The sequence below is a fragment of the Papio anubis genome, chromosome 7 (genome assembly GCF_008728515.1).
Source record: "Papio anubis isolate 15944 chromosome 7, Panubis1.0, whole genome shotgun sequence".
In the NCBI taxonomy this organism is placed as follows: domain Eukaryota; kingdom Metazoa; phylum Chordata; class Mammalia; order Primates; family Cercopithecidae; genus Papio; species Papio anubis.
In genome coordinates this window covers 12987540-13012092 of record NC_044982.1, presented here as the reverse complement: position 1 = coordinate 13012092, position 24553 = coordinate 12987540, and the positions used below count along the sequence as shown (strand labels likewise).

The window sequence follows — 24553 nt, the reverse complement described above, 5'->3', positions numbered from 1 at the left end:
CACAGGAATAGTAGTTTGTGTTGTGAGGGGTCCAAATATGGGGGGAGTAGAGTTGATAGAAGGAGAAAGGTTTTTTAAGTAAGTGTGGAGGAGGGCGGCAGCTTGCTGATGTGAAATGTCTGGGGAGGTCTTGCTGGACCTGTCTAGAAAGTAAAGAAATTCTTCAGGAGGGAAAAGGTGAGGGCTGTTAAAGGAAGTTCGGAGGTGTACGGAGACAGGAGATGTTGACGAGCCTGTATGTAAGGTGGGGACAACTGTGTAGGCGCAGGAAGAAAGGGAAATGCAAAGCCAGCAATTGTTCGCTAAGGAGGGATTAGAAACGGCTAGGAGAGAGTGAGTAAGGTTGATAGTGTGGTGGAGATAGCTGGGGAGAGGTAAAGGGTGGCATAAGGATGAGAATGAGAATAAGAGTGAGTATAAAAGTAAGGAATAGAGCTTCATCAGGGTGGAAGTATTGGAGGGTGCCCTGCCAGCAAAGATCATCTATCCACTCTAAGAGGGAGTTAAGAGTGGTGGTTTGGGGATAGCACCAGGAGATATCAGCTGTGATGGCTTAGAGAAACTGTAAACAGGCAGTGTAAACAAAAGCAGGGCATTTATGAGTAATTGAGAACGGTGAATAGGAGTATGACTAGACAGAAGATAGTAGGGATGACTAGTTTTTGGGGCACAGCCCAAGTAGTAGGGGTGACTGCATAAAGCCCTGTTGCAAAGAGTAGGGTAAGGATGAACAGACCTAATAGAATGAAGAGACGTATTAGGCTCATGAGGGTTATTACTGTTCTTCAGAAATGCGAGTGAGTTTAAGGGAAGTAGGGGAGAGTACTTGCGACTTCCAGGAGGAGGAGGAGGGATTAGGCTGGCTGTCCGATGGACACAGCTTTATTCTGGAATGGTGAACCCACTGGGGAGGATCCTGCAGGCAGATGGCAGTCGGGGTACTATAGATGACTAAGTAGGGTCTAGTCCATCGAGGTTGTAGAGTTTGAGTGGTCAGGTTTTTAACAAGAACTGATTGTACGGTTGGGTGTCTTCATATGGCTGGGAATCTGGAGTAGGCAAGAGAAGATTAGCAGCCTGGCGAATTTCCTGTCTAGCCTGCTGAAGGACTGGAAGATAGTCACCTAGAGGACTGGTGTCTGGGACGAGGTTGGGGCCAAGCAAGAAACTGCATCCATATAAAAATTCAAATTGACTGTACCCTGTAGCATCTCAAGGAAAGGCTCTAATTCTGAGAAGGACAAGAGGTAAAAGTACTGTCCAGTCCTTTTTAAGTTGGAGGCTGAACTTGGTTAGGTGTGTTTTTAAAAGACCATTAGTCTGTTCTACCTTTCCTGAAGATTGAGGATGGTAAGGGATATGAAGGTTGCACTGAATACCAAGAGCCTGAAAAACTGCTTGGGTGATTTGACTAGTAAAGGCTGGTCCATTATCGTACTGTATAGAGGTGGGAAGGCCAAACCGAGGAATTATGTCTGACAGAAGGAAAGAAATGACCACGGTGGCTTTCTCAGACCCTGTGGGAAAGGCCTCTACCCATCCAGTGAAAGTGTCTACCCAGACCAAGAGGTATTTTAGTTTCCTGACCTGGGGCATGTGAGTAAAGTCAATTTGCCAGTCATGGGCAGGGAGAAATCTCCAAGCTTGATGTGTAGGGAAGGGAGGGGGCCTGAACAATCCTTGAGGGTAGTAGAATAGCAGATGGAAGACTGAGAAGTGCTTTCCTTCAGTATAGATTTCCATGATGGAAAGGGAATGAGATGTTCTAAGAGACAGGCTAGCGGCTTGTAACCTACATGGAAGAGGTTATGAAATGGTGACTGAATAGAATGGGCCAGTGAGGCTGGAAGGAGATATTTTCCTTGGTCTAAGAACAATTTGCCTTCTGTGGGAAGAGATTTATAGGTGGAAGTTTCAGTGGGAGAGTAGGTGGGAGTGACTGACGAGAAGGAGAAAAACTGCCGTGGGGGACAGAAGTTGGAACGCTAGCTGCTTTTTTAGCTACCTTATCAGCATAAGTGTTGTCCAGAGCAGTGGGATCTGATGCCTTTTGATGGCCCCTGTAGTGAATGACTCCAGCTTCCTTTGGAAGTAAAGCAGCCTTGAGAAGAGTTTTTATTAAAGAGTCATTAATGATGGAGGACCCTTGCGTAGTGAGGAAACCTCTTTCTGCCCATATAACAGCATTGTGGTGCAGGATATGGAAGGCATATTTAGAGTTAGTATAAATATTGATGCATAGTCCCTTTGCAAGAGTGAGGACCTGAGTTAAGGCAATGAGTTCAGCTTGCTGAGAGGTAGTTCAGGGGGGGCAGAGTGGTAGCCTCAATGACAGATGTGAAAGATACTATAGCATAGCCTGCCTTTGCTGGTGAGTGGTGATTAGGACTGGTGGAACTGCCATCAATAAACCAAGTGTGATCAGGGTGAGGAACAGGAAAGAAGGAAATATGAGGAAATGGAGTGAATGTCAGGTGGATCAGAGAGATAGTCATGGGGCTCAGGTGTGGTATCTGGAATAATGTGGGAGGCCGGATTGAAGTCCAGGCCAGGAACAATGGTAATTGTGGGAGACTCAACAAAGAGTGAGTATAACTGAAGGAGCTGGGGAGCAGAAAGTATATGCATCAGGTGTGAGGAATAAAATAGATTTTGGAAGTTATGAGAACTGTAGAGAGTGAGTTGAGCATAGTTTGTGATTTTGAGGGCCTCTAAAAGTATTAGGGCAGCAGCCGCCTCTGCATGGACACATGAAGGCCAGCCTAAAACAGTAAGGTCAAATTGTTTGGACAAAAAGGCTACAGGGTGTGGTCCCAGTCCTTGTGTAAGAATTCCAACTGCACAGCCCTGCACTTCAGCTGTGTGTAATGAAAGGGCTGGGATGAGTCAGGGAGAGCTAGTGTGGGAGCAGTCTCTAAAGCTGTCTTCAAGGAACAGAAAGAAGAGTGGGGAAAGGATTTAGGATCTGTGGGGTCAGCTAGATTTCCTTTTGTGAGTTTATATAATGGTTTTGTTAGGATGCAAAACCAGGTATCCAAAAGTGAAAGTGTCCAACCATGCCTAGGAAGGAAAGGAGTTGTTTTGTAGAAGGTGTTGGGGTTTGAGAGATCAGTCGGACATGATCGGCAGGGAGAGCACGTGTGTTTTTATGAAGAATTATGCTGAGGTGGGTAATGGATGGAGAAGAAATTTGAGCTTTGGAGGGGGATACCCGATATCCTTTGGAGAATAAATGTTGAAGGAGCAGGAGGACAGGGGATTGATCTCCTAAGGGAAGTCCCTCAATCTGAATCATGGCACCAAATTTCATCTGCGTCTGTGTGAAGAGACCACCAAACAGGCTTTGTGTGAGCAATAAAGCTTTTTAATCACCATGATGCAGGCGGGCTGAGTCTGAAAAGAGAGTCAGCAAAGGGAGATAGGGGTGGGGCCGTTTTATAAGATTTGGGTAGGTAGTGGAAAATTACAGTCAAAGGGGGTTGTTCGCTGGCTGGCAGGGGTGGGAGTCACAAGGTGCTTAGTGGGGGAGCTTTTGAGCCAGGATGAGCCAGGAGAAGGAATTTCATAAAGTAATGTCATCAGTTAAGGCAGAGACTGGCCATTTTCACTTCTTTTGTGATTCTTCAGTTACTTCAGGCCATCTGGATGTATACATGCAGGTCACAGCGGATACAATGGCTTAGTTTAGGCTCAGAGGCCTGACAGAAATGCGCTCCCCCAAATTATAAGAGGCGCACCTACTGGTCCAAACCCAAAGAAAGGACTAAGAGACCAGAAGTACAGCAAAAGTGAGACTTGACTGTCGGTCTTGCAAGATCGGGTGTCTGTTGAGCAGGCACATCTGGTACAGTTACAGCAAGCAATTTATCCCCTCGTGCGCAAGTCCTTCCCCTGGTTCCTCTAGGCTGAGCACTGTGGGGTTACAATCTTCCTGGACGTGGTCACCTAAGTTTCTTTTCTTGGTTTTTATTGGTTGTTGGGTTGGGGCTTTAGGTATTTTCTTTAGGGTCTTCTCACTGTATTTTGTTGCAGCCCTTAATGCATTGTAATCATAGTCAGCTCTGAGACTCTTCAAGTATTTGACCTATGACCTAGGGGGTTAAGCAAGCTGTTAGGAATAGATAAGGTGAGCTGTTTTTGCAAGCTAGTAAACTTCCATTCTAAGCTAAATCCTCTGGTTTGGGTGAGGATAACTAAAGGGTCCAAACAAGCAGGCAGTGGCTATTAATGCAGGGTCCTAGGGTATCCTGTTCTTCCATAGCTTACAGGTCCAAGTGTACTCAAGGTATTTTGTCTTGAAAATGGACCACCATATACGTTGTTTTCTACAGCTAGGTTATATCCACAAGGACTCAAATATAGAAGTATGGAGTTCTTCTCAGGCTGTATTTAGTTTGCTTTAACAGCACGCAGAGTCAGTAGCTTCACACTGAAACAGACAGATGACAGACAAGTCCATAGGCTTCCCTTCCTCATAAGGTGTGGCAAAGGGAGGGAAAATACTTAGAAGACTTAAAGAAGATTACAGAGTTCAAAGTCAGGGCACTAAACAGAGTTTTCTAAACTGATCAGCCATTTCAATCCATCCTGCATGGGTGACTATTCAGGCTGAGCCAATCCACCATTTCAACATGCCCTGTGTGGGTATCTATTCAGTTGGAGTTGATGAAGTTGGTGAAAACCAAAAGAAGGGAAGGAGGAAGGAAGAAGAAGGAAAAATAAAAACACAACAAGTAGGGGACAGGAGAAGAGGGAAAGCATAGCTTAGAGGGGTGGCAAGGAGTCTTGGGGAAGCTGGAGGAAAACTCTCAGTTACAGCAATACTGAACCAAAGATTCAGACAGCTGCCCATCAGCTGCAGAGGTGTCTGGCCATCATGCTGGCTCACAAGCCTCCTGCTTGGGAGGGAAAAATGTTCCCCATGTCCTGTGGACGTGCAGCAGTTGCCAGAGAATCTCTTATAAACCAGACTCTTTGGCTTCCCATGTAATGGAAATTAACATGGGGCCAAGCGGATTTCCTAGACGAGGATTTTATTTCAGGGCTTGTGCTCAAGAGCAAGGGAGACAGTGGAAGTGCAAGAATCCTCCTACTGGTTTTCCAAAAAGCGTTGGTAGGGATCGTTTTATTAGGCAAAGAGCGGGAATTGACATCACGGGTAAGGTTTGCAGGCTGGGCTGGGCAGAGCTTGTTAAGGGGTAAGGTATGCAGGTCAGCATAGCCGGTCATGATGGTTACATTGAGTAACAGGCCACCTGGTGGTCTGGCCAGTGGCAACAATGCTGTAAATCAATTGTTCAGCATTCCTTCCCGAGTAGGGACACTCCACAGCCTTGGTTCTATTTCGGATCTCCTTAGGCCAGTTTCTGGAAATTTTTTTTTTTTTTTTTGAGACGGAATCTTGCTCTGTCCCCAGGCTGGAGTGCAGTGGCATGATCTCAGCTCACTGCAACCTCTGCCTTCCGGGTTCAAGCGATTCTTCTGCCTCAGCGTCGTGAGTAGCTGCGACTACAGGCACGTGCCACCACACCCAGTAGAGGTGGGGTTTCACCATGTTGGCAAGGATGGTCTTGATCTCCTGACCTCGTGATCCACCCACCTTGGCCTCCCAAAGTGCTGAGATTACAGGCTTGAGCCTCTGCCACCGGCCTGGAATTCTTTAAGTAAAAGGCATGATTAAACATGAAAGCCCCGAAAAATAATATAGTGTTAAATCAAGTTTAGCTAAAACTGCCTCCTTACATCCTTTAAGTTTGGCCTAAAAGTTTCTCTGTACATCGTGATCTATAACAAGTGGAGGTATGAATGGACCATAGCCTGTACCGTGCCAATCACCGAGTTTTGGCCAATCAAATGTAGCCAACTATTCGAACCATGTTCACAAAATGCAAATGCCAACCTATACCAAATCCAGCTGTTTCTGTACCCTTCCTTCCTTCCTTTTTTTTTTTTTTTTTTTTTTGAGACGGAGTTTCACTCTTGTTGCCCAGGCTGGAGTGGAGTGGTGCAATCTTGGCTCACTGCAACCTTCACCTCCCAGGTTCAAGTGATTCTCCTGCCTCAGCCTCCCGAGTAGCTGGGATTCAGGTGCCCACCACCACACCTGGTCAATTTTTTTGTATTTTTAGTAGAGATGAGGTTTTCTCATGTTGGTCTCAAACACCTGACCTCAGGTGATCCACCCACCTCGGCCTTACAGAGTGCTGGGATTACAGGCATGAGCCACTGTGCCTGGCCTTACTTGTCTTTTCTGTCCATCCCTTTCCTTTTTCTGTCCATAAATCTTCTACCACGTGGCTGTGCTGGAGTCTCTGAGCCTACTCTGACTCAGAAGGCTGCCCAAATTGTGAATCATTTATTGTTTGATTAAACTCCTTTACATTTAATTCAGCTGAAGTTTTCTTTTATCAATATAATGGCTACTTTCTTTTGTGAACCCTGAATATCTGAGACGGTCTCAGTTAGTTTAGAAAGTTTATTTTGCCAAGGTTGAGGATGCTCTCCTGTGACACAGCCTCGGGAAAGACATGTGCCCAAGGTGCTCGGGGCACAGCTTGGTTTTATACATTTTAGGGAGACATGAGACATCAATCAATATATGTAAGAAGTACATTGGTTCTGTCCAGAAAGGCGGGGACAACTCGAAGCAGGGAGGGAGCTTCCAGGTCACAGGTAGGTGAGAGACAAATGGTTGCATTCTTTTGAGTTTCTGATAAGCCTTTCCAAAGAAGGCAATCAGATATGCATCTGTCTCAGTGTGTGGCAGAGGGGTGACTTTGAATAGAGTGGGAGGTAGGTTTGCCCTGAGCAGTTCCCAGCTTGACATTTCCCTTTAGCTTAGTAATTTTGGGGCCCAAGGTTTTCCTTTCACACTTTGTATGACTATTAATTGGTCTTAATATGACTATGAATTGCGGCCCCCCCCAAAGTGCTGGGATTATAGGTGTGAGCCACTGCGCCCCACGATGCAGACTTTTAAAGTAACTGCTCCAAGAGGATTTCCAGGGACACATTTGCCTATTGCCAGGTTTCGGTCTAGGACAAACAGGAAATTCTCCTGGCAGTGTTGAGCTTTAACATGTAGGTGCTTAAGGGAGGATGGGGGAATGGATGATTATTTGTCTGGAGAGTCTGCAGTGTTTACATGTCCAGGCTGAGGCCCGGGACAATTACAATTTAAGTTTTGCTTCTTAAGTGCAGGACAGTCCCTTTTCCAGTGTCCTGGCATTTTATAGTATCTGCAAGCGTCTTTTGGAGGGGAGGTTTTGGGATTGGTAAGAAGGATGGGGGGGGGTGGTGCTTTAGGTTTTTCCTAAGGCCACATTTGTGTTTTTGTAAAGACTCAGTAAAGCCAGGACATTTATTTATTTTTTAAAAATATTTATTTATTTATTTAATATGGGTTCTCGCTCTGTGGCCCAGGCTGGAGTACAGTAGCACAACCATAGCTCACTGCAGCCTCAAACTTCTGGCTCAGTCGATCCTCCCACTTCAGCCTCCCGAGTAGATGGAACTACAGGTGCATACCACCATGCCCGGCTAATTAAAAAAAAATTTGTTTAGAGACAGGGTCTCACTATGCTGCTCAGGCTGGTCTTGAACTCCTGGCCTCAGGAGATCCTTTCGCCTCAGCCTAGAACAGTTATTTTTAATTCTTCAAAGAACTGGGTGGTGGACTCAGCCAGTTAAGGGATTGGCCTGCCCATCCAACTGCACTATTTTGAAATTGCCCCTTTATGTCAGAGAGAAGATTTCCAACTGATGTGGAAACCAAAAGATTCCTGCGTTCCAGGGCTTCTGAATTTAGAGCTGTGTGCCTTTGGAATGTTTTTCTAAATCTTTTAACAGAGCCTTTAGGATAAATTCCTGCCCTCAGAGCATATCATTCCACTTCAGCCCATTGACCTGTAGAGGAAAGTCTTCCATAATATCTCCTATCAGACTGAACTATCAGCCTCCCACTGGGCCATGTGCAGGAGGAAGGTAGTGAAGGGGAGTTTATAGTGGGTGTAGATTTAAATTGTTGTTCTAAATCTGATTTCTGTTGTTTAATTTCATTAAGGAAGCTTTTAGGCTTGCTGTGATACTTTTTGTGTCCTTCTTTCCATTTCATCCTCCCCTGTAGGTAATTAGGACATTTGTTTAGGGTAAGTGTGCTCTAAAAATCCTTTTAAATATGAAAGCTTTTCTAACCCAAAAGATTTGTCATCTGGCCATTGACAATTTAGGGTTTCCAAAAGCATGCTTGTTCCAAAATACAATTCAAAACCAATAAGCCTTTATATGGCTTGACCATAAACTACGTAGCCAAAAAAACTTCAGTAATGATATATTTCAGGATCTTAATGTTATTAGTGCTGATTCTTTTCTCTCTGTACCTGTAACTAACAACAACACAACAGAAATTCCAGAAATATAGTCACTTCCTAAAAATATTTAGTCAATTGTCTAGGATTTTGGTCAATATGGCACCAAATAGATATTGGAACTTTAAAATATAATTGATTGATTTTTTGGAATAATCTGGAATTCTAGATGTAATAAACATTTAAAATAGGATTCATTTAAATTAAGGTAATTTCTCACACATCTTGTGTTATTTGGTAAAGACTCAGGACCAGTTTAACCTTTGTTACATTGATACTTAGAATATACAATCTCTAACCTCAGGATTATGAACAACCTAAGTCTGTAAATTCATGATTTTAACCTTTTCCTGCTCTTAAAAATTAATATACTATCTTAATTAGTTTAAAAAGCCAGTCCTTTTTATTCACAGATTCAACTACCTTTAGAGTGTTCTTAGGAAAAAAATTGTGGCAGAGTATGCAGCATAGGGTAAAAAGAGCACTGTGTACTACCGTATTTCCTGTAATGAAAAATCTGCGGTACAAAGCACGCAGTAGTAGAAAGCTGTGTTCTTCTGAAGCACAGGTTTAACGTGCATGTTGTAATGGATTTATCAGACTTTAGGAATAAGAAAGCTCTAAGAATATGCTCATCCTGTTGGGAATAAATCTTTGGAATTTTAATTCACATGTGATTTGGAAAATCTACAGTAGAATCATTAAAAATTCAATCCGTAATCAATATTTGAGCCTATTGGTAACTATGTTTTCCTTTCTGTAACTGATGGATCCTGGTGGTTTGCCGTCTTACGAATCAATCTCACACTGAAGATTCTTGGCCGAGGACTCAGACATGACGGATTGTGGCCTTTCTCTGTACCCATTGCCTTAGGAAGTCCTTGAGTATAATTGTAACCAGTGTGTTTCATTCTTTTCTCCTGTGGGTGTGGAAACCCCTTCAGGTTGGTGGCTACTGGGATAAGTCCTGTAGCACAGTGACTCAGCTGAAGGAAGGTCTCAATCGAATCCTCTGCCTGATCCCCTATAATGTGATCAGTCAATCTGTCTGGGAGTGTATTATGCCGGAATGGCTGGAAGCCATCAGAACAGAAGTCCCAGATAATCAGTTAAAAGAATTCAGGGAAGTATTAAGGTGGGTAAGTAGTTTAATGAAATCACTGCAATTATAATCATACCTAATGTTTGTTGAGCATGTACTGTATGCCTGTTACCCTACTAAGCATTTTATATAATCTCATTTGCTTTTTAACAACCCTGTAGAGAAACTTGAAGCCCCAACGTGAAATAGCTGCAATACCTCCACCTAAGATGATTTGGCATTGTCCCGAAAAGATTTTGTTCTTGTGGAATAGTAAATAGATAAAAAGAGACGTTTGCTTATTTTGAAATTTTCAAATATAATTATAATTGGTAGGATGTGGTGGGAAAGTGCAAAGGGAAACTGTTTTAGATGCTAGGGAGCAATGCTAATGCCTTAGAAATGCAATTCCTTCTGTTAAACCTAATATGAGGAAGAACAGTAATGTTATTAACCACCATATGAATTATTTATAAGATCTCTATTTCAATGACATAAACTTCTCTTCTAGTAAAGTGAAACATGCTGCTAACAGTTCAGAACACAAACTAATCTAAAAGACTTGGCTTCCCAAATAGGGAATAGTTAGAAAGACATTGGTGGCATTAGTAGAACCCGATCTATGCCCATTGGTCATTTACTTTTGTTGCTCTGCTTTCCAGCAAAATGTTTGACATTGAACTCTGTCCTCTGCCTTTCTCAATGGAGGAGATGTTTGGTTTTATTAGTTGTCGGTTTACAGGATACCCCTCATCTGTGCAGGAGCAAGCTTTACTATGGCTTCATGTAAGTGAATAATACTTCCGATCATTTTAGGAAATAGTTCTTAACTTACAAGCTTTAGATTCCTGGGTCGAGGGGGTGGGAGTTGTAGCAAAGAGTTCATAAGTCCCTATGTTTGCCAAGAAAGAATATCTCCTATGCATAGATAAATGAGTAAATTTCAAATATATGTTGCTCTAGTTGTGGGTAATATATAAATATATAAATTGTGCAATAATATTACTGAATTCATAGTAGCTTGAGGTCCTTTTATATTTTTCCATCAATGGCTATTAAAAGTATAATAGTTGTCTTGTGGGATTCTGCTAAATCTTTGATATTAAACAGGTCCTTTACTTGGAAGGATGGGGAAGGATTTAGTGACTAGTTCGTGCTGTTCTCTCAGCCTGGGATGACTTTCTCTTGTGTCTCTATTTGTGAACTCCAACCTACCTTTTAAAGTTCATCTCAAAAATTATCCCCTATGTGAAGTTTTCTGCTACTTCAAGCCCTCATCTTCCCAGGTTCTCTGTGTGAATTTGGTTCTATTTCTGTCTCACAGTTTTTGTCTCTCTCTCCACCTGATTACAACCTCCTGAGTACAAGGGCCAGGTCTTACTCATTTCTGTATTTATAACCCTCTTCATCCTCTCCTCCTAGAATATAGCACATGCTTTGTATTTAAAAGTGGATGTTCAGGGCCAGGTGCGGTGGCTCATGCCTGTAATCCCAGCATTTTGGGAGGCTGAGGTGGGTGGATCACAAGGTCAGGAATTCAAGACCAGCCTGGCCAAGATGGTGAAATCCTATCTCCATTAAAAATACAAAAAATTAGCCAGGCATGGTGGCGGGTGCCTGTAATCCCAGCTACTTGGGAGGCTGAGACAGAGAATTACTTGAATCCAGGAGGCAGAGGTTTCAGTGAGCCGAGACCGCACCACTGCACTCCAGCCTGGGCAACAGAGTGAGACTCTGTCTCAAAAAAAAAAAGTGAATGTTCAATTAAAGTTTATTAAATTGACTTGAATACCTGATATGAAGTTTGGGCAGTTTTAGAAAATGAGGACAGAATCAATGTTTAGGTTAACTACAGGTACAGATACCTGTAGGTATGTCATGCAAGGATAGGATTCCATAAGCTCTTCAAGTTGTAAAGATGCCTTTCTGGGTTCGAAACTAAAGAGCAATATTCTTCACATTTGACAAAGAGTAAAGAGACCATTTTTTAAAAAGTCAAAATTTGGGCCAGCTTGGTAGCTCACACCTGTAATCCCAGCACTTTGGGAGGCGAAGGTGGGTGGATCACTTAAGCTCACGAGTTCAAGACCAGTCTGGCCAACATAGCCAAAGCCCATCTCTACAAAAAATACAAAAATTAGCTGGATGTGGTGACGCACATCTGTAGTCCCAGCAACTTGGGAGGCTGAGCCAGGAGAATCTCTTGAGCCCACGAGATCAAGGCCGCAATGAGCTATGATCAGGCCACTGCACTCCAGCCTGGGCAACAAAGTGAGACCCTGTCTCATAAAAAAAAAAATAGTCAACTTTGGGATTTAGAATTTTAACCATTTATTCCCAAATGGATTTCAGTAAAGTAATTCTCCTTTTAAGAAAGCCAGTCTTCCTACACATGGCTGGATGTTGCCTCAGTTACCCAGTTGCACAGCCCTTACACTGTTCTCCTTGGGGATGAGCCCATACAGCTTTGACCCGTATAGCTACAGCGGCAACATTTACACATTTTACGGACTGGGCTTTCATCCAGCCTTGATTTATAAGACAGAGTGCTGCAGCTGAAGGAGGTTTTCCAGCCTTGGTCTATTTGGAGAATAGAGTGGACACTATAGTGGTTAGAGTTGACTCATTTATAATTAATTGTGGAAACACATGCAAGAGCTCCCATGGGCCAGGCACTGGAATAGGCACTGGAATAAAAGTGGGACCAGAAATAGTCCTTTCTGGATACTTCCTTTCTTTAAGCAGCTCTCAGTGGGAGGGATAGGATGAGATAATTAAACAGAAGAAAAAGTAATAATTGCTCTAATAAAGGTATGTATAAAGGTTAAGAAAGCACAGAACAGGGATGGATTAATTCTGTCTGAAGGAAGAAGGCATTTTTTTCCAGAAAATTAATGACAGAGAAGGTGACTTGATTTGGGCCCAGATTGACACCAAGTTGTACCAGACAGCAAGATGGGATGGGTCATTGAGATCAGAGTGGGGATGGACTGGAGAAGCAGTGCTAGTCCAGGAGAAAGGTGGGGACCTGAGGCACTAGCGGTGGGTATGGAGAGTCGGGGACAGCGTCAAGAGAAACTGAGAAGTGTTAGTAGAAAGAACATGGTGACCTATTAGATGCTGGGGGTGAGGAAAGGAGAAAGTTCAATGATAACTTTGATTTTCTTAGTATGAAAATTGGAGGATGACTGTGTTGATAGAATACACGCAAGGCTAAATATCCTCAGGTTCAACAATTTGCTTTGGAAAAAGAAGGCTAAATGTAGCTTTTTTGAGTTTTAAAATTTACATGTGTTTTTTGGGGGATATATGCCTTTTTTTCCCTAGGTATTATCGGAGTTAGATATCATGGTTCCACTTCAACTCCTAATAAGTATGTTTTCTGATGGAGTTAATTCGGTCAAAGAGCTGGCAAATCAAAGAAAATCAAGAGTCAGTGAACTGGCAGGGAACCTTGCATCTCGAAGGGTAATTATTGCCACATTTGTTCTTTTATTACTTTTAAAAATTTTGAAAACCCTTGTCAGTTATCCTAAGCCTGAAAGTACTGTCATAAGAAACCAAAAATGTGTTTTCCTCCCATCTCACTGTGTTCATCTTTTAAGTGCATTAAATAGTCACATTTGTTTGGTATAGTATATAATCAGTAAGTTATTGAGTTTTCATTTTCTTTTTAATTGCTTTGAATTTTAGCTCTCTCCCTTGATGAAAAAGAGTAGCTTTTTGGTAACATTCTATTTTTATGAGTCTCCTGCTGAATAAGAATTTTTCACCAGCTCCTAGGCAGATCAGTACTTCACTTTGGGGGTGAGGAGTTTGGCAGGAGTTTGGATGATTTTTTTTCCTTGTCTTTTGGGAAGATATGATCAACTAGTGGTGAATGTGAGGGATGCTGTCACTGTGAACCAACTGAGCCCACTTTCTTGACCCCTTTGCATCACTGTAGATGAGAAAAGTCAAGATAGTCTGGTCTAAAGTGTATACAAACTGCTGGACAGCTTTGATTATTTTTCTATGGAGGCCTCTGCTGATGTAGAGTCTCTGCTGATGTGCTGCTGTTCTCAGGCCATGAGCAGCTGTGGAAAGGTTGACTCTTATTGGATGGTTGGCAGAAAATGTTCACCACTCTTTCCTTGTGAAGCTTCTCTACAAAATTTCCCCCACTGTATGCCACAGGCCTCCAGCCATTCCACCTGATATCTAGGGATTAAAAAATGGAACATGATTATGGGTTTGTATTCATGGTTTTTAAAGAATATCATTACTTATTTTGTCATCTGCCTGATAGGAGCCAGCTGCCAACCATCTATACTTTATTTCTTTCTTCCGTAACCTTTAAGATGACATTCCTTTGTGTGGCACTTTATTCTGTGCGATGTGTTCACAATAAACAATATCACAGGATTGTGTGAGGCAGCCAGGGAAGAACTCATTATCTTCATTTTACAACTGCCTAACCTGATGTTCAGTGAAGTGAAGTGATTTCCTACAGATAACACCGTGAATGCTTGGGTATTCTGATTCTTAATGGGGTCATTTTCCTCTTTACCTTAAAAATGGTGTTTGAAGAGCTTTGTGGTTACCACAAAGATTTTTAAGACAGAAAAATATCCTAGGTGGTAGGTTCAATCATATCCCAAACCTCAGCATCACTCAATATAACTTTGTAACAAACCTGCACATGTGTCCCCTGATTCTAAAATAAAAATTGAAAAAGAAAAAAAAGAGAGAGAAATATGATTTGAGAGTGATGTACAGATGTGTTAGTCAGGGTCCCGATTCAGAATTTATCCCAGATAGTTTAAATGACAGACTTTAGTGGAGATTCTGCCTATAGTGTTATGGGAAAGCTTAAGGGAGCTAAAGGAGCAGTACGGGTAGACAAGGCACTCAGAGTCCAGGAACAGTCCAGGAGAAAGTCCTTACACCCCCAGGGCTGAAGGAACAAGGGAAGGAGCTCCTGGGGTACCAAACAGGAGCTGAACTGTAAGAAAGGGCTGGTTGGAGAAGTTATGGAGTGCTAGAGATGCTCCCAGAGATGTAGCACCCAAGTGGGCAAGGAGAAGGGGAAATTCTTCTGCCTCTCTCTCCTCCAGCTTTCAGGACTTCTGCTGGTGCCTCCCATTCACTGAACCCAGCCAGGTTTGGTGACTCATGCCTCTAATCCCAGCACTTCGGGAGCTGAAGTGGGAGGATTGCTTGAGTCCAGGAGTTAGAGACCAGCCTGGGCCACATAATGAGACCTTGTCTCTACAAAAAAATTTTCAAAAAATTAGCTGGGCCTGGTGGTGCAAGCCTGTAGTCCCAGCTACTTGGGAGGCTGAGGTGGGAGGATTGCTTGAGCCTAGGAGGTCAAGCCTGCAGTGAGCCATGATCATGCCGCTGCACTCCAGCCTGGGCAAGAGAGCAAGACTCTGTCCCAAAGCAAAACAGTGACAAAAAAATCCAAAGAATAAAAACCATTGACTTAACCCAGCTAGAAGCTACGCAGCAAAGGAGCCAGAGGAGACTCAGTCCATGACTTCTTGGGCATAGAGTAGGGCCAAGGAGGTAGTAAAGGTCTGAATGGGGGTTGGGTGGACAAATGGAGAATAATCAGTATAAAAGGTTTATCATATATTGTCGACCCATAATAGTTTACTACTTGTAATCCCCAGAGACCATCTTTTAACCAATCGTGTCAATCTGAGATTCTGTGCTTCTGATTCTAAACATTATCTTGCAATATTTTACTTTTGTAAATTCTCATTTTTCAGGGTATGGTTTTCAGTATATTCAAACAATCTGGTCTAATTGGACATGTTTGATGGGTTGAAAAATGTAATGGCAGATGCCTTCATTCTTTGGCGTGTTGATGTCACTTCCTGACAACTAGGAAGTTTGAGTGGTTTTATTTTTTTTTTATATATATATTGAGAGAATCCTTAGTATTTGGAGATACTAATGCCAATGGTTAAGGAAGGAAATAAGTGTGACAGCTGGAAATACCTTCCATAGAGTCCCCAGATATTTTACACAGCCATTTGAGCTTCTGTGAGTTCATTTCTGTGTTGCCATTCTTTCTTGTAGGTGAGTGTTGCCTCTGATCCTGGTCGACGAGTTCAGCACAATATGCTCAGTCCATTTCATAGTCCTTTCCAGAGTCCGTTTCGGAGTCCTATGCGTAGTCCATTTCGTAGCCCTTTCAAGAATTTTGGACACCCAGGAGGAAGGACTATTGACTTTGATTGTGAAGATGATGAAATGAATCTAAATTGTTTCATCCTCATGTTTGATCTTCTCCTGAAGCAGGTAGCTGAAGCATGAGCTTCCTTTAGTTCAGAGGTGAAGAATGAGAGAAAGCATTGTACAGCAATTCTTTCCATGTGTTGGGCATCTCCACACTTACCGAAATGATGCAGCATCACCCAAGACCTTTTGCAAACTCCTTTGGGGATTTCCCAGAGAGTCTGAAAACTACTTATGTGAATATCTGCAGTGATGTTGACATATGAGAATGGATTGAATTTTAGAAACACCTTAGTGTCATTAGAATTGATTCTGTTAAGTAAATTGCATGAACAAAAAGTATGATACTATTGTTGGGAGGGGCAACAACTCTATAGTGATGAAGCTAATTTTAATATATTTCATACATTCATTTTTAAAGTTAATTTTAAAAGAGAAGTTAAAAAGGTTTTGATGAGAATATTTCTTTTTAACCTTTTATTTTGAAACAATTTCAGATTTGCAGAAAAGTCACAAGAATACTATAAAGAATTTCCAAATACTCCTCCCTGCAATTCTCCCGATGTTAACATTTACCACATCTGCTTCTCTCTCTCTTTCTCTGCATGTGTATGCATTAATTTTTTAATAGATTGTTTGAGACTAAATTGCAGACATGATGTCCTTTTATCCCTAAACACTTCAGAGTGTATTTTCTAAAAAATAAGGACATTCTCTTACATAAACATAGTACAGTTATCAAAATCAGGAAATTAATAGTGTTATAGTACTACTATATAACTTACAGAAATTATTAATTTTAAAAATTGATATAATAGTAATATCTTTATAGCAAGAGAACAAAGCCTGGCTTTGATTAAGGAACAATTTAGAAGCACTCATTGCAATTATATGTACTGTTTCCTTTGTCTTCTTTAATCTAGGACAGTTCCTTCATCTTTATCTTTCACATCCTTGACTTTTTTTAAAAAAAATTTTTAAAATTTTTGTGGGTACCTCATGGGTGTCTATACTTATGGGGCCTTGACATTTTTGAAGAGTATAGTCTAGTTATTTTGTGGACTCTCCCTCGATTTGAGTTTGCCTGATGCTTCCTTATGAATTAATTTGGGTCATGCATTTTTTGGTAGGAAGACCACAGATGTGATGTTATGTCCTTTGTAATGCATCATGTCAGCAGGCGTAAGATAATAATGTCCCATTACTGCGATGATAACTTCAGTCACCTTAACCAAGTGACCAAAATCTGCCAGATTTTTCTGTGATAAAGTCACTATTTTCCCTTTTGTAACTAATAAGTAATTTGTAAATACCTTATGGATTTCCTATTTATTTATCAGACTTTCATCCACTAGTTTTAGCATCAATGGATGATTCATCAATTATTACTATCATGACAGTCAAGTGATAATTTTCCAATTCCATCATTTCTTCTAAATGTATTCGCTGGTATTCTACTGATGGAATAGTTTCTCCTTCTTTCCCATTTATGTGTTTATTTATTTATCTACTTATTCCCGCAGTGCCCAGGGATTTTTATGTTACTTGGTGGGTTATACTCTGTTACTGTGATTCTGTATCTTGATGCTCGTGTTCCACAAATTGGCCAGTGGGAATCTTTTCAAGCTGGCTCCTGTGTTCTTTTGGCACGTCCACATCATTCCGTGAACTCTTCCTTAATTTCTGGTGCAACAAGATGTTCCGGGCTCATCTTATATTTTCCTAGCCCCAGCCCTGGAATTCAGCCATTTCTCCAAGGAGCCCTGGTTCCTTTTAGCAGCTCATGGTATTTAGAAACCAAGATCTGGACTCTAGGTGAGGAGGAGCATTTTTAAAATGTGTAAAATCTCACAAACTGACGAGCCAAAAACAACAACAGCTCTCTTTTAAATGTCCCACATGATTTTTAAAATAATTCCGATTGCTTCGTCTTGTGTTTATATTCCTTCTAGAAACAACCCATGGACAGCAATGTATATTCATGGTCTTGAAGACTATATTGTCTTTAAACAATTCAATATTGCTGCCAATTAGTGAAAATTATCCCCAAGTAGTGTGCCAATGGAATATTGGACAAATGGACCAAACTCCTTCTTCTTCTTTTTTTTTTTTTTTTTTCTGTGTGTGTGTGTGTGTGTGTCCTTTTTTCGATGTCTTTCAGATGGAGTTACAAGATGATGGAATCACGATGGGTTTAGAGCAGAGCTTATCAAAGGACATTATTTCTATTATAAACAATGTCTTCCAAGCCCCCTGGGGGGGATCCCACACCTGCCAGAAGGACGAAAAAGCAATCGAGTGCAACTTATGTCAGTCTAGTATCCTCTGCTATCAGCTTGCTTGTGAACTCCTGGAGAGACTAGCTCCCAAAGAAGAAAGCCGGCTGGTGGTAAGCAGTTGAAGAAACAAGATGACCCATGTATAATAGCATTAAAGACTGCAGTAGCTGATGTAATGGAGTCTTCCTCCAGCATCATCTTAGACTCCATGCTGGGTTATACGTGAGACTGTGTTAAAAGAAACTTTTCCCATTGCTTCCGCCGACTCAGGCTCTTGGAAAGGGATACAAACTGGAGCCACACTATACAGAATTCTATTAAGTGGCTTGAGTGAAGGTTGTAGCGCCTCCATTCATATGGTTTCATGCATTACTAGTATTCTTGAAATAACTTTTATCACAAAGTTATATTACAAAGTTTAAGTGATAATGAATACTGTAAATTTTTTTTTTCTTTTTTTTTTTTTTTTTGAGACAGTGTCTCACTCTGTCTCCTAGGCTGGAGTGCAGTGGCTCAATCATGCTCACTACAACCTTTGCCTCCCAGGCTCAGGTGATTCTCCCACCTCAGCCCCTCAAGCAGCTGGGACTACAGGCACCCACTACCATGCCTGGCTAATTTTTAAAGTATTTTTTGTGGAGACGGGGTTTTGCCATGTTGCCCAGTTGGTCTTAAACTCCTGAGCTCAAGTGATTCACCCTCCTCGGCCTCCCAAAGTGCTGGGATTACAGGCGTGAGCCACCATACCTGGCCAAATGTATGCATTTTTAAATTGTTTCTCCAGCTACCTGTTGACAGACACTTGGGTTGCCATACCTTGCTGTCTGTAACTCACATGTTGTAGCAGTTTCTCGCTCCTAAAAATTTGACTACCCTGGACAACCAGTATTTGTGTCTTTAAATTTTTTAAAAAATTTATTTATTATTATTATTATTGTTTTTAGAGATAGGGTCTTGCTCTGTCACCTAGGATTGCAGTGGTGGGATCATGAATAGCTGCAGCCTTGAACTCCTGGGTTTAAGGGATCCTCCCACCTCAGCCTCCTGGGTAACTGGGCACAGGCATGCCACCATGCCTGGATAATTTAAAACATTCTTTTAGAGATGAGGTCTCACTGTGTTGCCCAGGCTGGTCTCAGATCCTGCCCTCAAGCAATCCTCCTGCCTCAGCCTCCCAAAGCACTGGGATTCCAGGCATGAACCAGCACACCTGGCCAGTATTTGCATCTTGTTTTTTGAGATGGAGTCTTGCTCTGTCGCCCAGGCTGATGTGCAGTGGTGCAATCTCAGCTCACTGCAACCTCCACCTCCCAGGTTCAAGCGATTCTCCTGCCTCAGCCTCCCTAGTAGCTGAGATTACAGGTGTGTGCCACCATGCCTGGCTAATTTCTGTATTTTTAGTAGAGACGGAATTTCACCATGTTGGTCAGGCTGGACTCGAACTCCTGACCTCGTGATCCGCCCACCTCGGCCTCCCAAAGTGCTGGGATTATAGGCGTGAGCCACAGTGCCCAGCCATTTGCATCTTAATATAGCTCTGTGAACCCCTTATTATTCCTTCCTGATTAAGTCCTGTTATTGAATAACATGCACATGGGTGGGAGTGACTTGAGGTGAGAAAGCAGGCCTAGGAAGATTTAATGATGTTTTTGATCTTCTATATATATTTGAAGTGAAAGAAAATATTTCAGCAATAGCGGATAGAGCTTTCTTTTCACTGTTCTGACAATAAGCTTGAGGTCTTTTGGGGTGTGGTGCCTTGGCCTCTGGCTGCAGCAGCATGGGGCCCAGGTCCAGCTTTGCTGAGCTGAGCGAACTGTTCCTGACACCCCTCCAGGGCCACTTACCTGGCTGCCTGTCCTGTTTATTTCAGGAGCCCACAGACAGCCTTGAGGATAGCCTCCTTTCTTCCAGACCAGAGTTTATCATAGGCCCTGAAGGGGAGGAGGAGGAGAATCCTTCAAGCAAGCATGGGGAGAACCCAGGCAATCGCACCGAGCCTGTGGAACGTGCTGGTAGGTGTGCTCTGACTGCTGGGGAGTGTACTGTGTGCACAGGGCCTGATGTTCAAATCACTGGGTTCTTGGTTTAACATCGACTTGGGCAAATTCAGACGTGGTTTCCTTAGTATAGACTCATGCAGAGGAACGTTTCCCAGCAGATTATAAAGTGAACAGATCCATTGCAGTTCCCATAGAACCCAGTTCCCTGAGCATCTTTCTGGCAGTAGGTGCCGGTTTTCAATAAAAACTCATCGCCTCCCTACTTACAATGCCTGGTGTTCTCTGTGGACCAAGGCTGGGCGCTGACAATCTTGACAGCCACTCAGGGCATCTGGCCAAAGCAGAGTGTGTTTGGATAGAAGAATGGGGCTCTGGCGGTTGGGCTGTGCAGGTTGAGCTTGGAGGCTACTTTGTTGGCTCTTAGCTGGGGCTGGGGAGTGGCCTCTTTCTCATTTGTCTCAAGGTTCTTGGGTGGACGCAGTGGGGGCAAGCGAGATGGCAGACATGCTCAGGAATCGTACTCTAGCTCCTTTCACATGACGGCATTTAGGGATTTCAGGATGTGACCCCACGTGCCTCTGGGAAAGCCTGATTTCTAGCTCTGGATGGTGGCACTCTGGGGATCTATATGAGACCTGGGGCAGATCTGGGCAGCTTTTCAATCTTCCTGCATCCATGATCCGAAAGAGTTGGAATAGCTTGCTCCTGATTGGGCACAGTGGCTCACGCCTGTAATCCCAGCACTTTGGGAGGCTGAGGTGGGCGGATCACCTGAGGTCAGGAGTTCAAGACCAACCTGACCAACATGGAGAAACCCTGTCTCTACTAAAAATACAAAATTAGCCAAGCGTGGTGGCCCATGCCTGCAATCCCAGCTGCTGTGGAGACTGAGGCAGGAGAATCACTTGAACTGGGGAGGCGGAGGTTGCAGTGAGCCGAGATCGTGCCATTGCACTCTAACCTGGGCAATAAGAGTGAAACTCTGCTCAAAAAAAAAAAAAAAAAGAAAAAGCTTGCTCCTGGAAGCTCACTCCAGTATCGGGAGGCATGGGCTTGGCATCATTCCTTCAATGAGCAGCAGATATTATTAGGGGACTGTTTCCTGGGGTTCATTGCAACTGTGGAGGTGTCTTGTTCAGACAAAAGTAACCCTACAAAACCTTTGGTCAGAACTAACTGCTTCTCCATGGATCATATGAACAGTGAATTGTGTATGAATATCTCAGCTCACACTATTTCATGTCATAAACCTTAGAATTTGAAGGAATACCTGAGATTATCTGATTCACTGGTTTTCAGTGTGCATTTCTTAGAGCTGTAAAGGCTCGGTGTGATTTCTTTTGGAACATCCTCAATTGGGGCAACCCCTGGGGGAAAGAGGAAGGCAAAATATAAAGACCCAGCAGGCTCCCCACCTTGCTTCTGCCAGATTACTCCGACGACTTGCTCTCTTTCTTATGTTGGAGTTCTTTTTTTTTTTTTTTTGAGATGGGGTCTTGCTCTGTCATTCAGTCTGGAGTGCAGGAGAGCATGATCATGGCTCACTCCAGCCTTGGCCTCCCGGGCTCAAGCAGTCCTCCCACCTCAGCCTCCCGAGTAGTTGGGACCACAGACATGCTCCACCATGCCCAGCTAATTTTTAAAAACTTTTTGTAGAGATGGGGTTTCGCCATGTTGCTCAGGCTGTTCTCAAACTCCTAGGCTCAAGCGATCCACCCGTCTCAGCCTCCCAAAGTGCTGGGATTACAGAGTGAGCCACAGCACCCGGCTGTGTGTTGGAATTCTAAGATTTTCTGTAAACAAAATATTCTGCAGAAAAGAAGTTTACAATCTGCTGATCCAGTTTATTTAGGCTTTGCACTTGGCAGATGAGGAAAATAAATCCCAGATGGGTTAAACGACTTGCCTCTGGTCATGTCACTCCTACTATTCATTCACAATTTGTACTTCATATTTCACGTGATTCCAGAGCTGTAACGGAACATTGGAGTCACTGAGAAGCAGAAACACAAACAAAAGCTCCACTCCCCAGCTCCAAGTCTGGGTATCCCTGGGATGGGGACCTGGGAATTGGAAACAACTAATTAATGGCAGAGTTGGGACTAGAACCCAACTTCTAGTTTAGTTTAGGATTAATTAACTTGTTTTAGGTGCTGCAGCAGCCAGGGCCCAGGCTTACAGTTATGTTTCTCTTAAGCACTCATGCCTAAGGGAAGCTGGGACTTCACGCATGATCCGATAGCCTGTCCTCTTTCTATGCAAATATATTTTTTAAATCTAAGCTTGCACACAGATCAATTAACTGCTACTTTTATTTCTATGTAATATTGTATTGGAACAATGGTTAAAACTAAGCAATTTTTTTTTTCTTTTCTTTTTTTTTGAGACAGGGTCTTACTCTGTTGCCCAGGCTGGAGTGCAGTGGTGTGATCTCGGCTCACTGCAACGTCCACCTCCCAGGTTCAAGCAATTCTCATGTCTCAGCTTCCTGAGTAGCTGGGACTACAGGCGCCCGCCACCATGCCCAACTAATTTTTTTTTTTTTTGAGACGGGTTTTGTCATGTTGTTCAGGCTGGTCTCGAACTCCTGACCTCAAGTGATACACCCACCTCAGCCTCCCAAAGTGCTAGGATTATAGGTGTGAGCCACTGCACCTGGCCAGCAATTTATTTTTAAATGTTTTTCTTTTCCTTGCTGAATTGTTATACAGTCCACTTATTAAAACACATGCTTTGTTCTCCCCTGCATGCTCCTCCAGGCTCCTGTGGCAGCTTTAGCCTCTTTTCCTGGTCAGGCTCTCTGCTGTCTTGCAGGGTGCAGTTATAAATTGTCTCCTCAGGAGAGCCACTCTTCTCTTTCTTCCAAGACCAGGATTCCCTGCTGTTCAGAGCCTCCCTCCTGCTTCTGCTCTGCGGGCCTTCAGGTGGTGATCTGGAGCTCTACCGTCCTAGAATTCAGGGGTGCTCTGTCGACACGTGTTCAGAGGCTTCCCCTCCCTTCTAATGTGATTCCCTTTTTCCCATCTTGAGGCCTGGCCCCTATTTCCTGTAGCGGTCAGATATGTCCACCACCAAAAATGTATTGAAAACGTTCACATCAAACAAAACAGTCAAGTACTTATGACAAGCATTTAAAATACATTCAGGCAGGAGATTCCCAATGGACTTTTCAGTATCTAGACCAAGAGAATTTGACTGCCATTGCCTCTGATCCTAGGGATTGCCAAAACGTGTAATGGTGATTTTAACACATTCTGCATTAGTTTCTGCATCTGGTTAACTTGTGAATTCTTTTCTCTAGCATGCCTCACGTATGATATATTACTGCCCCCAGTATGGGGGCAAAAGTTTTAGAGATCCTCACGAGAGGGTGAAAATAATGAGTAGTTGTTCTCATCTAAATATGTTCAACTGTTTCAAAATGCGCCTCTTTTTGTGAGAATCCATGGGATAAACCCCTTTAATTGGTAGTACAACTTGAACAACTCTCTCTCTCTCTTTTTTATTTTTTTTTCCGAGACTGAGTCTTGCTCTGTCACCCAGGCTGGAGTGCAGTGGCACGGTATCAGCTCACTGCAACCTCCACCCTCGCGGGTTCAAGCGATTCTCGTGCCTCGGCCCTCAAGTAGCTGTGATTACAGGTGCCCACCACCACACCCAGCTAATTTTTGTATTTTTAGTAGAGACGGGTTTCACCATATTGGCCAGGCTGGTCTTGAACTCCTGACCTCAAGTGATCCACCTGCCTTGGCTTCCCAAAGTGCTGGGATTTACAGGCATGAGCCACTGCGCCTGGCCGAACACCTCTCATACCTGCATATCTCCCTTCCAATTAGGAAGGCATAGCTAGCCAGGTTCCAAGTCCCTTCAGGGAGCAGCAGAACTAACAGAACTAGCAGCACTGTGCAGTCCATCATGTATGCAGATGTCTCTGGGTAGGGGTAGCTCTAGGGAGCCAAAGACATCTGAATTCATGAGGGACTGCACGGTGGAAAATGGAAACTGAGAATTCTCAATTCAGAAGATTTCCTGCACTAGTATCATAGCAGGGATATGTGCTAATTTGGAGAGCAAATAAAAACATTGCTCAAACAATGTTGCATATATTCTATGTCAATTTGTTACTCCTGTTGGTTTTTATGATCTTGATAAATTGATGAATGATGGGGGAAATGAAGAGTTAGCCTAATTTTTGTGTAATTATTTCTTCACAGCAGTAAAGAATGATACTGAAAGAAAATTTTGCTACCAACAGCTTCCGGTAACATTGAGACTAATATATACCATTTTCCAGGTATATTTTCTGATATCTTTGAGTACTTGGCTTGCTAGCATTACTGTTTTGGATAACTTAGTAACCATGTGGTTTTTTGTGTAGGAAATGGCTAAGTTTGAAGAGCCAGACATTCTTTTTAATATGCTCAATTGCCTGAAGATTCTTTGTCTGCATGGAGAGTGTTTATACCTTGCCAGAAAAGATCACCCTCAATTTTTAGCCTACATTCAGGACCATATGTTGATTGCAAGGTATGTCTTCCTAACGGTTTATTTTGTTTGTTTATATATTAAGCTTTAGTTGTGAAAATTCAAGTTAGA

At 42.8% G+C, this 24553-nt stretch overlaps 1 protein-coding gene across 19 annotated transcripts in view; it reads left to right on the top strand.

The window, feature by feature from the left end:
- Positions 1-24553, top strand: part of UNC79 (unc-79 homolog, NALCN channel complex subunit) — a 278788-nt gene that overhangs the window by 130637 nt on the left and 123598 nt on the right. For 17 of the 19 annotated variants that reach the window (XM_021941512.2, XM_021941500.2, XM_021941504.2 and 14 more), the window contains 8 exons: positions 9311-9501; positions 10110-10233; positions 12775-12915; positions 15517-15738; positions 17837-18064; positions 19828-19969; positions 24172-24251; positions 24336-24484. In XM_021941512.2, the coding sequence (XP_021797204.2) occupies positions 9311-9501; positions 10110-10233; positions 12775-12915; positions 15517-15738; positions 17837-18064; positions 19828-19969; positions 24172-24251; positions 24336-24484 (1277 nt within the window). The remainder of the gene's footprint in view (positions 1-9310; positions 9502-10109; positions 10234-12774; positions 12916-15516; positions 15739-17836; positions 18065-19827; positions 19970-24171; positions 24252-24335; positions 24485-24553) is intronic. The other 2 variants (XM_021941497.2, XM_021941507.2) reach the window with 2 other exon arrangements.